Here is a 14,445-nt window from a genome sequence, read left to right as displayed (position 1 = left end):
CAAGAAGAGCAGAAAGGGTAGTTTCCCTGTTTAGTCAATCTTTTATTTCTCTGCTGAATTTCCAAAATAAGTTTCTACATACGTACTACACCCAACCACCAAGCAGTATCACTTAAGCACTCTACAGGTCTGTTCAAACAGGTGTCAGCCTTAATGACAGACTGACTAAAGCAGAGCTGAACAAACAGGCAGGAAGTTTTTTTCCTCTGCCCAGTATCGCTTCTTGGAGCCATTTAAAAATTATTTTAAAAAATCAGCTGCTATTAATGAGCACCTCTCTGCTCTTCCCTCCTCAAAAAAAAATAATAAAAAAAAATACTGCACTGTGCTCAGTCCCCCACAGAACTGCTCCAGGCTTAAAAAAAAAAAAAAAAGAAAAAAAAAGATACTATCACCAGAAAAACAATAAGAAATGACCTACTGTTTTTGTTTCTGACCACTGTTGCATAATCAGCACTTGAAAAAGCTTTCAGGGCTTGAAATAATTTCCTCTGGCATGGCAAAGTGTCAGAAAAGTCTCGAGATACCCCATCGTGACAGATCGCACCAGTCTATCCTTTTCTCCTCCCAACACTCCCATCTCACTTTTGCTTTTGCAGTCAGCCGGACTCTAGCTACCACAGCTATCTCCGTATTTATGCAACCCGCATTCACACAATATTGAGGCATCTCACCCTGCACTGCACTGTATAAGGCAACGCAAGCAACTTTTGGTCTTCCTTCCTTCTTTTCAGGACACTGAAGAGTGACTCTTCCACCAAGAAACACTGGAGCGACTCTCCCCAGAGTTATGGGTGGGATACAAAGAGATGGGGCTTGTATTTCTTAGCTCGATTCCCTCGCCCTTTCCCCCGTAACTTTTGAGCCCATTGGCCAACTTCTACTTATTCTGACAGTAAGAGAGGGACAAAGAAAAGAAATTCCAACAAATTTCAATTAAAAAAACCCTGCTGCGTGGAGGAAAGAGGCAGCCTAGTGCCCCCACCGGGAGAAAGGCCGCGCTGAGCGCAGGGGTTAGGTGCTCGGCTGCCAGCTGGCCACTTCACGGCAGCACAGGCTGCTTCATGTCTGGCCAGGGGACACGCGAAGGAGCCGGGAATATCAGCCAAGGTCATGGGAAGGAAGGGAAGGAAGTTTACAGAGAAGGGGAAATTTGAAGCATGACAGGAGGGGGAGGGGGAAAAAAAACAAAACACAGAGAACGGGGAAGAAGAGAAAAGCAAGACCTCAAAAAGCGCAGGACAAAGCCATGGAAGTCCAGCTTTGCCAGTTCCATTGCTCATAAAATACCCTATTCAAGGCAGCTAGGTTTGTCACCCTTCTTGACCACTTTAGATGGCTTGGATTAACTGCCGAAAGCCCTCATCTTATTTCTCATTAGCTTTAGTTTAAAGGTTGATCGTTTTGTTATTCCCAAAGACTACTACTGCTCTGGAAAAAAAAAAGGAAATTGGGGGTAGGGAGTTGGAAATGTGAATCTTTTAAGAAAGCAGCTTTTTTTTCCCCACAAAGAGAAATTCCTCCCAATGCATGGAACCAACATAATGTCTCTACCTCCCAGTTATCTGATTTTCAGAGGCGCTCTCTCTCTGACTCTCTGCACAGAGATGTTTCTAACTGACGTGGCTTGGTCCCATTTCACAGTCCGGCAGGTGAAAACCAGGACTAGGACTCGGAGGCTAATACTTTCTATCACTAGCAAGTTTGAATTCAAAATTACTTTTGCAAACTATGAAGTAAGGCTCATAATCTGCTAAAATATTCTTGGGATTCAAGCAGCCAAAAAATTAAGCCAGCAATCAGCGAGAATCACCGATTCTTAATTCGGCATGAGAGAGCAGCAGGATCGGTTGTGTAAACCACAGCAAACCGAGGGAAGTGCAGGCTGACAGAAGCAGAAAGCGTCACTGCAAGTCCCTGTATTGTAGTTCTCCAGGTAGTAAACTTTAAACAATCGCTGGCTCCTCCATCTTTTGTACCTTTTTTTGGCTGTGGCCCAGTACAGCTCCTTGACCTTAAAACTGAACACCGCTTCAATCCTAGAACAAGGTTCACTGCGCAGTTGCCAGCTGAAGATAAGATGCTTGATAAACGCACGCCACCAACCTTGTTTGTTCGCGGGTTTAACATCAGTGGCTTGCCTTTTTCTTTCGTATGTGCACTGCGACATGCTGTTGCGCAGGGAGTGGCAGCTACTCTTAATCGGGAGAACATCTTCTTTTTTATACTGCACCTGGGAAGAAGAAAAGAAATCATTCAGATACAGATGTTGTCAAACTAATATTCATATTTCTACGTTATCTGTTGTAAGAGAAATAGGTACACGTTAGATAAGGCTCCTCCTCACTCAAACACTGTGATAATAACCCAAAATTGCCTCGTTGCAGCCGGGACGAAGAAGGAAATCTTTATGATGAACAGAGCATGCCAGTGAGTACAGAGAACATACAGGGAAACTAGCACAGCTAGCATCGTGCTGCGGGCTGCAGTCAGCGGCATTTACTAGGTATTGTCTTGTAGCTGCACCCTAAACCTAGGGCGGAAAATAGCCATTAGCAAATATTATCCTTCTGCGGTGACCCACGTAACTGGCACCAGTACAAGGGCCAGGGAGGACAGACTGACTCGGGCTAGTACAGCAGGAAAATTGAGGTTGCATTTCTCCAATACCTTTCTGAAAACAAAATCTACTGGCCTGGGCAACAGAAAGGAGAGCAAGCATGTCTCTAGGCCTGGTACAACTAGATTAGGCAAAAACTGTAAAACAGCTAAACATTTATTGAACCTCTGGATTCCATCCTCGATTTTTTAACTTCCAAACCTAAAAAAGAAAAGTTATTTTCAGAGGCTGTATACCTTTTCAATAAAGGAAATGTTTCCCTAACAGATTCAAAAATTTCTTAGCGCCACTCAAAAGCCTAGCTCTTAATACTGTTAGGTGATGACCACTCTCAAATCCATTTTATTCAATTATTTTTAACAAAATGCTCTTTGGAGCAGAAATTATTATTTATTACATGCTTGTATAACACAGTGACACAAGAGGACATGTCCTGGACTTGTCCCTAAATGCTATTTCAGCAACATTCAGAGACAGAACAGCAGTCACACCTCAGGACTTTACACAAGACCACAGCTGTAGGCCTCTATAAACCCGGATTAAGATCGCGGCTCAGAAAGGACGAGGCATACGTCGCTCGGGTGCAGCATCGTGCAGGATCCGGACAGGGGGAGGACGGCAGAGGGGAAAAAACCTTCAGTATCAGGTGCATACGATCAGGGAAAAAAGGTAGAGCCCCTGGGACAGCACGGCAGGGAACTCCTCTCTCTCCGTTGCCGGGCCTAAGGGAAGGAAGGGGTCTCCAGGGCTTGCGGTGAGCTTGTTCGGATAAGTCCGTCCCTGCCAGCCCCCAGCCTTTCGCAGCTGGTGCTCCGGGGTTCCCTGCCCCAGCTGTACCTTCAAATCCTCGATACGCGCAGGAATAGTAAAACAGGTACGAGATACTTTTAAGGACTGCAAAGATGCATGGTTTGGATTTTTAATTTCTTCCAGATGGAAGGCGAAAATGAGATTAAGAAGCAAAACTACATTACCTTAAAAATAGCCTGGATACTTTAGAAGACCTTGTTACAATCAAAGTTGCACATAATCAACTTTTAAGACGGCAGACTGACTTTAGAAGTTATCATCTGAGGATCTGCTTCGAAATCTTTCAAAGCATTAGAAGAATATGTATAAACCTAGGATTTTTCATCATCAGTGTATCTCGGTTTCTTTTTCACCCGTCGCAAACTCCAGAGGAAAGCAACGCTGACGTGCAGCAGGTTCACTCTCTCTCAACCTTTCTTCGGTCGGTTCGGCCTTGCAGTTTAAGAAAGTTCCACTCAAAACTCACGTGGTTAGTTGTTTTGGGGTAAAGAAGATAAATTTACTGTGCGGAGACGGGACAAGTGGAAGCCTTGCCAGCATTACAACCAAACGTTGCTTTTAGCACGATAATTCCTCCCTGAACTAGCTAGCGGTGGACTAAACACAGCTGGTCTGCCAGAGTTCAGGGCAGAAGAAAATAACTACATACAGCAGGATCAGATAAGCAAAATTAAATTTGTGCTACAAAACAACCAGCCTTTAGGAATGGCAAATTCGGTCTTAACTGATTTTAATTCTGATAGCTCGTTTGGCGTTATTACACAATTGTAAGTCCATGTCCTTATGCATATGAAGCCAGAAATGATCTGTGATTACAATATCCCAGTAAAACTCAGCAGGCATCTTATCAATCTGGTTTTAGGGGGGGGCTTCAATTTGCCATGAATAACTATATTAAAGAAGGGATTAAAAAGTAGGCCAAACATCACACCTTATCTTGCTCTACTCATATTTACTCTGTTGCAGTTGGTGAGTATTTTATGAACCAAACAAGACTGTGGCCCAGATTTCTCCTAACTAACTTTAATCAATTAACTCTCTAATCGACAAGAGAGAGAGACTTTTCTGGGGTGTGATTCAAATCTTACACGGGCCAAATTACTTTCTGGAGGTGCTCCTCTCTTCAGAGGTGCCCTAGAGGGACCTAAAACTAGTCTCCTAGTGGAAGCGTCTCAGATGCCTACAGCTAAGCGGGAGGAATCTGGGCTTTGTTTTCCACTCATTTCCTTGGTTTACATCCAAGAGAGATGATCCCAGTTGATTTATGCCTGACATAAAATTTAACCCTCTGATAGAATTTAACCCATCAAATTTAAAATCAAGGCTACATCTATACATGCCATCGGGTGGGTTAACGCTTTTTAAAACAGAGCTCCCAGCCTAACCCCGCTCGCCCCGACGAGCTCCACAAGGACGGACCCTGTGCCTGAGCCAGAGGCAGCACTGGGTAGCTATAAAAATAACTCGCGCCAAGAATTTGGAATTACAGCCAACAGCTTCTCAGATGAAAGATACCACCAGACAATAAAAGTACTCTAGATGCAGCACAGTCCAACCGACGGCAAATAAGCTGGCCCGGCCACCACCTGCTTCTCATCCTTCCCTCAAGGGAAGGATGAAAGGACACGAAGCTTAACGCCGCGGCGACTCATATTTATCCTGCCTGTTTCAGGGAAGAGCTCAGCAACAGGTCTGCAGGAAAGGCCCCCAAACTGATACCTGGTTTCCAGCAAAATAAAAGGTTGAGTCGTGCTGCTTTGCAGGAAGATTTTTAAGCGGTCATGAGGGGTTTTGTGGAAGTGCTACCTAAAAAGAGATCAGGCCTGAGGTGGTGGTAGGGAAGGATGTCAGCTGAGGACAAGAGGGGGCTGGGAGGCTGGGACACCAGAGATGCCCAGAGCACTGAGCTTACGCAAGGTCCTGTCAGCAGGAATTAGGAAGAAAGCAGAGGAACTGAAAGAGGAAGAAAATTTCTGCTAAAACATGTGCCAGCATAACCAGAATGAGGTTTTTTCTTCTTTTTTTTTTCTTCTTTTGCTTTCAGTACTTGACAATGGTAAGGAATAAACAAGCCTGTGGTACACCACTAGACTCGACCCATTACAACCAGTAATTTTTGACTTATTACTACATACATGCTGTGTCACAATTTAAGGGAACTAAATTCTTCAGCACAGCAGATGACGGCTTTCTGCTGTACCTTATCAGGAGGCATCTGGCCAGTTCAAACTAATTACTAATACTGTACAAGTGCCCTTATCTGGAAGCAAATGTTTTGCTGCTGCAATTATGGATTTGTTAAATTGCAAAAGCTACTTTTAAGGGAAAGGCTCATCATACTTTTAAAAGGTACAATTACATTGCTCAGAGAGTCAGGAAGCTCAGCGTCAATTAGGGCAAGGTCTGCTTCAATTACTACACAGCCTGAGCTGTGGATTATACCTAATACTAAGGAATATTTCTCAGTGGACAGCAATTTATGCTTGATGACTTTGCAGTCTTCCTTCAGTTTGAATGATGGCTAAACAAAAATATTTCAAGTATTCTTGAAATTCTCCATAAATTAACAGCTCCAACCTTTTTTTCCAGGTAGTGAACTTACGGAGACCTCTGTGTTATCAAGAGTTTGTTCTTTTTAACACAAGCTAGAAATATTAATAGAAGACTATAAGGCTTCATAGAGTTTCCCACCTTTCTGGCCAAGAATGATTTTGTTTTCCTATGCGCCACTACGCTAGGACCAACAAACCTTTTCTCTCCTAAGCACATCGCAACTGTCCTGGGAGTCTGCACATCCTGAACCTGATATGGTTGTGCTCTCGCTCTCTCTTTTTTTTTTTAAGGAAGCCTTGCCTACCCAAGCGTGACACAAACCAGGCACACGCTAGCTGGCTTCATCACTTCAGTAGTGATAAAGCAGTCTAAAACTATTACATTAGGCAAATACCAACTACAAATGCGTTCCCCAACAGGAGCTTCTCAAAGAAAGGTTTCCCTTTGTCCGCAACCCTCCAGTGGCGCAGTAAGTGCTCTGTGGAGTAAAGAGGAAAGGGGGGCATTTCCACTTTGCAACGGGAGCCCGTCAGCGCGTACGCGTGCGAGGGAAGGAGCACGGAGACGCGGCTGGGCAACGCAGGGCTCCGCATGGTAATGCAGCACCTCCGACTCCCTGCGTGCTCAAGGCACTGTTGGGTGTAGTTAACAGAAAACGGCAATAACAATATTCCAGGTTCCTTCCAGCGACGTCCTGAGCCATCATTTTAAATGACGTTTCTGAAGTACCTGGAGATCTGCAGATTAAAAGGTACAGTCACATTGGGAAGTGTTAATAATCTTACGTTCGGCAGTGGAAACTAGGCCATTTTGGAAGCAGGTCTTTAACACCTCTGGAACTACTTTTCTTCCCTCTTATCCTCAAGCAACCAATCCAACGGGAAGAAAAGCTGGATCTAAAGTACTTAAGCAGACTAAGTCAGTTCACATTTTGAGGTTTGAAGCATTCAGCAAATAAAGCACACTTAGCTGAGTTCAAATGAGAATAATTTCAGAACATCTTTTTAAAAACAACTTAAAATATCAGCAAACTTCTCACAGCACAACTAGAAAATCGTACTAAATGGTTTGGTGTTGGAGTTTTGGTTCATAAAAGATCTCATCACATAACTTCAGAAAGCTATTTTTCTACAGAATAGTGGATCTGACTTAAATATTCTTCTTAAGCACCAGAAAGTCCATTAACTTGTACTGCGGAAACTGCAGCAGCAATATTTTTGGCGCAGTCCAACAAAAAGATAAAGTCATGTCCTTGATTTTATTCCCACAAGTGGTTCCACTTGTTTTAGTGGGAAGACTCATGGTAGCAGAAGTAACCACATGTATGTATGCTTTATCCTGCAGATTCCTCATAAAGAACATTGAATATTAAATTCCTCTAAATATACAGAAAGCCACTGCTGTTTTACTCTGGAGAGAAGGTACACAGCTATCTTATAGCTGTTTTCTTCATTCCAAAACCAAGGATTTTTTGGATAGAGATGGAAACAGGGCTGTTCTCAACTACAGCTGCACACTTACAAAAGGCGATTCCTTCTGGGAGAATAACTCAGCAATAAACACGGAGAAACCGGGCTGCTGGCTAATTGAGAATTACCTTTAGCAGAGATAACACAAAGTAGAAGCCGGTCAACCATTTATAAGCCTTGTTGCGTACTACGGTTGGGACTTTTAAAGAAAATTCCTTCTTAAACTGCAGAGGAATCTGAAAAATTGCACATACATAGTTGGTTATCAGCCCAAGTAATAGCGAAATGCTCCTTCTGCTGCAATACAGGTGCGTTGAGCAGGAAGGCCATCAGTGGGAAGGACGAACACCCGATGAGCGCTCACCCCAGGCACGGCATACTGCCATGCGTGACGGCGGTTTCTCCGTTCCTCAGTTTGCACGAGAAGAAGCTTCACATCTTGCCTGCGCTCCTTTTCCTTAAAAATACCCGCTCAGCCTAACTTCATATAGACCTTACCTTACAGAGCTAACTCTGCGTTGGACGCTCCTGCCCAGGTGCACGAGTGAATTACCCACAGGGTCTAGGATTTTGCACAGGTCTTTGAATTACGCGCATGTGTTTACATATATACAAGGTTCCCCCTTGCTGTTTGTCACTAAATTTTTGGAACTGAGAACATGACAATAAGTGTAATTCCAGAACAGTCTGCTGGGCTGCAGGATTGTCCTTTTTTATCACCTGTTTACCACCGCGCTGCGCGTTTGAGGGTGTCCTCAAGCAGTCACGGGCTCACGCCGTTATTATAGGAGGTACCGAGCCGCTCGTAAAGCCAAGCACAGATCTAGCAGCGCTCGACACCGCGGGGACAGCGAAACCGAGAGCGAAGCGGGACCCAACGCGACGCCGCTGCTTCTTCCGAATAGCCAAGAAGACAAAAAACAAAACAAAACCAAAAAAAAAAACCCAACAACGCAGAAACTAGCCACAGAAACTAGCTCTAAAAACGCCGAGCGGCCCAGCAGTGTTTCCCGCTCCAGCTCCGCCGTCTCCCAACTTTCGCCCCCCGTTTCGTGGCTGTGGAAGTTGGCGGCGGGTCGAAGCCGGCACAAGAGCTGTCAAGCGGCCGCCGGGGGGGGGGGGGGGCTGTTGCGCCCTAAATTTCAGCAGTTTTCGGGTCCGACCCCGCAGGGCTCGCCCCAAAAAAGCTGTCAGAAAAGGGGAGAGGGGGGAGCTGTGGAAACGGCCGCCTCGCCCCGCGCAGCCCATCGCGACGGAGCGAGGCCGCGGCCGGCCGCATCCCGCCGCCGGCCTCGCCCCGGGGAAGGCGGGGGGGACCGCGGGCGGCTCGGAGAGGCAGCACCCGGCGACGCGGGGCCTCCATCACCCTCCGCCCCGGCCTGCGGGGCCCTCGGGGCCCGGTGCGCGCCCTGGGACGGGGCGGACCCGCACCGCACGGGGGGGAAGGCACGGGAGGAGGAAAGGCACAAGGATCGCCCCCCAAAATGCGTGTTTTTGAAGAGATAGAGGCCTCTGGCACGCCGGCGCAATTGCGAGAGTGTTACCAGAACGGGCTCTACCTCCTTCTGCAGCCGCTGCCCTCTGCGTGATGCCGCCCGGGGAGCTGTTTCTATTGTGCCGCAGCCGCTCCCATCCGCCACGGCTCCGACCCCCTCGGCGCCTACCGCGGAATGAGACAAACAAGGCTGCGCCAGGGAGGGACACCCCGGAGGGCGGGGTGTTTCCCATGACTGACAGCCCCGCGCAGCCAATAGGAAGGAAGCCGGCTGGCCGGCGGCGGCAGCGCTCGGCCAATGAGCCTTCTTCCTCGCGGCTGCCCGTCCGGGCAGGGAGGAAAGCGGGCCGGGAGCGGCCGGTAATATGTTAATTAGACCGAGGGAGGCGGCGAATCAGCGCGGAGGGGCGGGGCGGGAGGCCCGGCGCCTTGAGGGGGCGGGGCGAGTCGTGACGGGGGGAGCGCGGGCGGCGGGGGGCTGTGAGGGGGCGGCGGTGGCGGAGGCGCCGGGCTGGGGGGGGTCCGGGGGCCGCGGTCCCGCATCGGCGGCCCGCTGCGGCCCCGGGGGTTGGAAGGCAGAGCAGGGGGGAGGCAAAGCGGGGGGGAGGCAGCAGAGAGGGGCACAGCCAGGTTTGGGGGCCTCGGGGTCTCCCCTCGGGTAGAGTTACCTCGAGCAAGATGGACGCCGCCGCCCAACGGCCGGGAGCCCGAGGCTCCCCTGGGCTCTCGTCGTCTGGGCTGCGTCTCGCAGCTCCGGGCCTGGCCAAGTTGTGGTGGCCAGAAGGCCTCGAGTCTTGGCCTCCTCTGGCCTAGCGAGCGAGGAGGGCATTTTCGTGGAAGACCTCAGTGCGTAGAGGCTTTCCTCCAGCAGAGCCGACTCTTAAATGGGCCCCGTGAATCTCGATCCTTCCAGGCAGGGGTGCTGGATCCCGACACCAATTAGGCACCTCAAAAAGTGCAGGGAAATGCTCTTACCATGAGGAAATAACCCCTGTAGCGTGCTGCCATACAAAGCCTGAAGAGCTGGAATACCCCCCATAATATATTGCGTGCTTGATTAAAACATAAGACTTGGCAAAAGACTTAAAAGGCACCTAATGATGCAGGTCAACACCAAAATCAGACCCAGAGAGGAACTGCAGGGTAATAAAGCATCACTTCATAATAACATAAGGCTGTTCTTAGTATTCTAACGCTTTTCTAGCCTTCTTAATAGAGGAGAAATAGTTTGTTCCCCAGCTAAACTTTCCTGGTGTTTGGAGATGGAAAGTCAGATCATACGAACTCAGCTCGCTTGAGACTTCTTCCATCTCCTTGCCCTTGGGGGTATTGCATCTCTAGTCCATATTTGGATATATTTTCCGGTGTTAAAAATTATGAGGCCGTTAATTCTTTTCTGGTACTTGAGATGCTTCTAATCGTTAGCTGTGTGAATGAGCGCTCTGCCGTTAAAAGAAGCAGGGTTGCTATAGTAGCAGTAACAATAAATACATGAACCCGCTTAATCAAAACCTCCTCTTCTAATCATGATTTTGAGGCCTGTCATGAATTACATATTCAGTTGTTTCCCCCCACCCCAGCGTGGCTGTGATGGCTTTGAAACATTCCTGAATAATGTGATACTGCACCTCTAAACCAAAGAAAATTGCAAAAATAGCATGAAAGGTCATGACTTTGTGCCTCACTAAAAATAGCCCGAATGAAAAGCATTTAAAAACACTGCACTTAATACCCAAATAGCATAAATCAGCATTGCTGTAAAACCATGTCATTTTAGGCTGGTTGAGGATCTTGCCCAATATATCTAATGGACATTTAATGCCTTGCTGAAATATACCGCAAAACTCCTTCTTGTGAAAGAATGACTATCTTAAAAGCTATATTGCAGTTCATCCCAGAAGAGAAAAATCCCCACCTCAGCGGATGATATTTGCCAGGGCTGCAGGGTCTGAAACTCCCAGCAACAGTTTTTAATGGGAGGGAGTACTTTCATTTATTAACTGCACATCCACTGCTCTGGCACCGGTGGTGTCTCTCTGTAGTTGTTCAGTCAGTCCATAAAGTGTGAAGGTTCCCCGCCTCGAGCCTTTGAGTGACTGTTAGATTTATATCTGATTCAGGCAACTGCCTGTGCTGTAAAACAAGAAAAGCGGTCATTTCTTCCTCCTCCTGAGAACTTTTAATCCCCATATTTGGTGCTTGACACAGGAGAGTTTCTTTTGGCTCGCATGATGTTGTTGCTTTGCTGTTGCCAAGAGAACCCCGGGGAGCCCTTGGCATTCCTGAATTCCTTAAATCCAACTGTCACCGCTCTGCTATCTCTTTCGGCTGCTTCGGACCAGCCTCAAACAGTTTCACGGCTTTCTCACTCCAGGGCAGAAGTTCATTCAGAAATTTCTAATACAAGACTGTTGGCTTATCATAGCAGATTTCCTGTGCGTACAGACCATTGTGTTTCGCTCAGGTTCCCCTTCAGAGGAAGCCATCTGTTTGTGCTGAACTAAAATGCATATCCCAAAAGGCATCTGATCTGAATTTGAAGGTATACGTCAAGATTTTCTTTCAGTGGTTAATCACTTTCACTCTCTTAAAACTGTGCCACGTTTCTCATTTCAGTTGCCCTGGTCTTCTGATCATTGCCCTTTGTTATGTATCTCTTTGCTAAATTACAGTCTGATACTTCCTTTCTTGTTTGTCTTATGATGTTACTTACTGATTGTAACCAACTCTGTCTCATAAATTAAACAGAAGGCTTAAATAAATCTTTTCTTCCCATCCTTCAGATGGTTTTGTCTCTCCTTTCTGTAACACTCCCAGTTTTTCAAATACCCTATTTAAAGCAGTAATACCAGACCAAGACTCAGTGTTCTTGTTTTTATCTCACTGATACTGAGTGTGAGTAAAAAAAAAAATCACTTTGCTGTTCTACTCGCCTAGATCCAGGGCTCTTTTCCTCCTCTCCATAATGTTGCCTTGACACGTACACTATCACCCCCATAAATATACTGATGATGTAGCTATATATACACACAGCTGCTGAACTGAATCAGGAAACTTGTATTAAGGTGCGCATCAGTATAACAAAAAGCAGAATCTGGATTATGGCCGCGCTTAACCTGAATTCTGTGGGAAATGCCAAGAAAGGTTATTTAACTATGCCTTTTTATCATTAGGAACAAGTTACAATAAAATACAGAGATGAATAAATAATTATTTAAGCATAGTCGCATTAGCTTTTATCTACCTGCAATCCAAGAAAATGTTTACAGTGCAGATCAAGGCAGAGAAGCCATCTCTCACAAAGAAAGTTTCTACAGCTTGATGAAGACAGGCATCTTCATCTTCCACTCCTTATTTCTGGTAATATGGGTTGAGGGTTAATCATATGGTTGGACTAATCCTCAAATATAGAAATGACCCTAATTACTCTTCTTATTTACATTATGTTACTATAGCAGGAACTGTGCAGTAAAGATGATAGTTACCTCAAGGCAAGGTTTGTGAAGAGATATAGTATCTTTTATTAGACCAGTTCCACTAGAAGATATTACCTCTCTCCACGAACCTTGCCTCTCTTATGTCTTTAGAACAACAACACTGGTAATTACATTGTTTCCCTAATTTTGATTCTACTTCTAATAACTTTTTTCTATCTTTTAAAGTTATTCTGCTTGAAATTTCTCATCATTTTAGCCATTAAATGTGACAGGACTATTCTCTGGCTCTGAGACCAGCTTGCATGGGAACAGCCCACAGCCGTGTTTTTAAAGTCTTTTGCCATCCAAAACAACGCTCCCAGGCAGACTACATTTTGGGAAGAGCATTTCCTGTGCTGTTTCCCAAACTGTCTCCAGGAACTGTTTGGGAAGATAAAGCTCTGGTCCAGAACCATGCCTGGAATTGTGCCAGCAATTTAACAGTATAGATGATTGAGGTCCAGCTCCTGGAAATATTTTGTGGCACCATTAAACTCATTAGTTAAAGTAACGAGGCTTGATGGCTTATTCTGTTACCTAGCTCAAACTATGGCATAAGGAAGGAGGTGGTTTTTAGGCTGAGACTTTAGGCTATTGTCTTGGTTGCTTGCCCTAAAGGGGCTTTACTCATGCTGTCTGCTGGACAGAGAAAGAAAGCTTTTGGTTAGTCTCCCCTTTCAGAATTGATGCTTTTATACAAACCTTTTCTTTCCCTTATGCAAAGACCTTTCTTCTGCCAACCATCCAAAAAACATTTTGGCTTGCCCTCAGGCAGCATTCTACATAGTTTAGGAATGATGTTGTTTAAATATATATCCATACATTTATGTAAGTCTTCCCTGTTTGGGAGTTTTGGTGTGAATTGATACAGGTCCCTTCATCTTCCCTAATTTCGATCAGTTCCTTTGTCAATGACTCATATAACTGTAACTGTAAGGTAATGGGTCCCTTTCAGCCTGGTCTGGCATTTGCTGCATTTAAACTTGTGTTTTATTTTGTCTGTCTTTGATCTGAAAGCTCTTATTAGGCTGGTGACCAGTTTGACATCTGATCATCAGTTGCTTCTGCTCTGCTGAGCTCCCGAATGGATGGGGCCATGGTGACAAAAACCTGAGACTCTGCAGCCAGGTGGCATTGCCTCTCGCTCTCCTGGCTCTGCCTCCACCTCCTTCAATTCCTGGTTTCTCCCATTCACCTTCAGCGCTCTGTCACTCTGCCACCTGCTTTAATTATCCTGACCAATGACCATCACCTCCCTTATTATTATTTTTCCTTCATCAGTGTAGTTCTAAAATACAGCCACACTGCAAGGAGAAGACATAACTGCGGTTTGCACAGACTCATCTGTAGTAGAACTGGTGTGTTCGCTATGGAGGGCCAGAAGCAAGTGTACCACTGCCTGGCTTCTACCTTACCAGGTGAGCCAGTGACCACAGGTACCAGCTGCAGTGAGTGGTGTTCATGGGAGGAGCCCATAGCTTTCTTGGTGCCTTCATCCTCTAGTAAATCAAATTTTCTGCTGGGAACCCAGGGAAATACCTTCATCTTCTCCATTGTTCCTTATGTTAGTTGGATTAAAATTAGTGCAGGTAGACTCAGGCTGGTGGCTTCAGCCAATTCCCAACCTTACAAAGGGGGTGCAGTTAGAAGAGACAAATAATTAATAATCTGTTAATAACATCTTAATTATCATTAATAACCTGGAAATATGCATCTCCACTGGACAATAAACCTGTGGAAAGAACATCCGATCAAGTATATGCAATTTTGAAACAATCTTCACTGAGAAAGCCCTAACAATAAAGTAATATTGGCGTAATTTTGGCAAAGCACACACAGTTCTGCAGAAATGCGGCTGCCAACGTACAGCCACACTTTGCAGCACCGCACGGTGAAAATAGCTAGTAAGGCAAAAGTGCTGTTTTGTTGCTAGGATTGTGTTGACCCTGGGCCTTACTCCAGCGTCGCAATGTCAGTCAAGGGTTGCATCTATTCATGTCCCTCACCGGTGTAACCGTATCA

The 14,445-nt window shown here is 45.9% G+C and overlaps 1 protein-coding gene across 3 annotated transcripts in view; it reads right to left on the bottom strand.

The window, feature by feature from the left end:
• Positions 1 to 9,112, bottom strand: part of ME2 (malic enzyme 2) — a 30,668-nt gene extending 21,556 nt beyond the window's left edge. For 2 of the 3 annotated variants that reach the window (XM_067316391.1, XM_067316393.1), the window contains exons 1-2: positions 9,012 to 9,112; positions 2,107 to 2,233 (exon numbers count right to left, since the gene is read on the bottom strand). In XM_067316391.1, the coding sequence (XP_067172492.1) occupies positions 2,107 to 2,214 (108 nt within the window). In that variant the 5' untranslated portion in view covers positions 2,215 to 2,233; positions 9,012 to 9,112. Of the gene's footprint in view, positions 1 to 2,106; positions 2,234 to 3,594; positions 3,623 to 9,011 lie in introns of those variants that run through there. The other variant, XM_067316392.1, reaches the window with a different exon arrangement.
• Between the last annotated feature and the right edge of the window lie 5,333 nt (positions 9,113 to 14,445).

The sequence above is a fragment of the Apteryx mantelli genome, chromosome Z, assembly GCF_036417845.1.
Source record: "Apteryx mantelli isolate bAptMan1 chromosome Z, bAptMan1.hap1, whole genome shotgun sequence".
Lineage (NCBI taxonomy): Eukaryota > Metazoa > Chordata > Aves > Apterygiformes > Apterygidae > Apteryx > Apteryx mantelli.
Note: the sequence above shows the minus strand (reverse complement) of the source record. Positions and strands in the feature narration are given on the sequence as shown.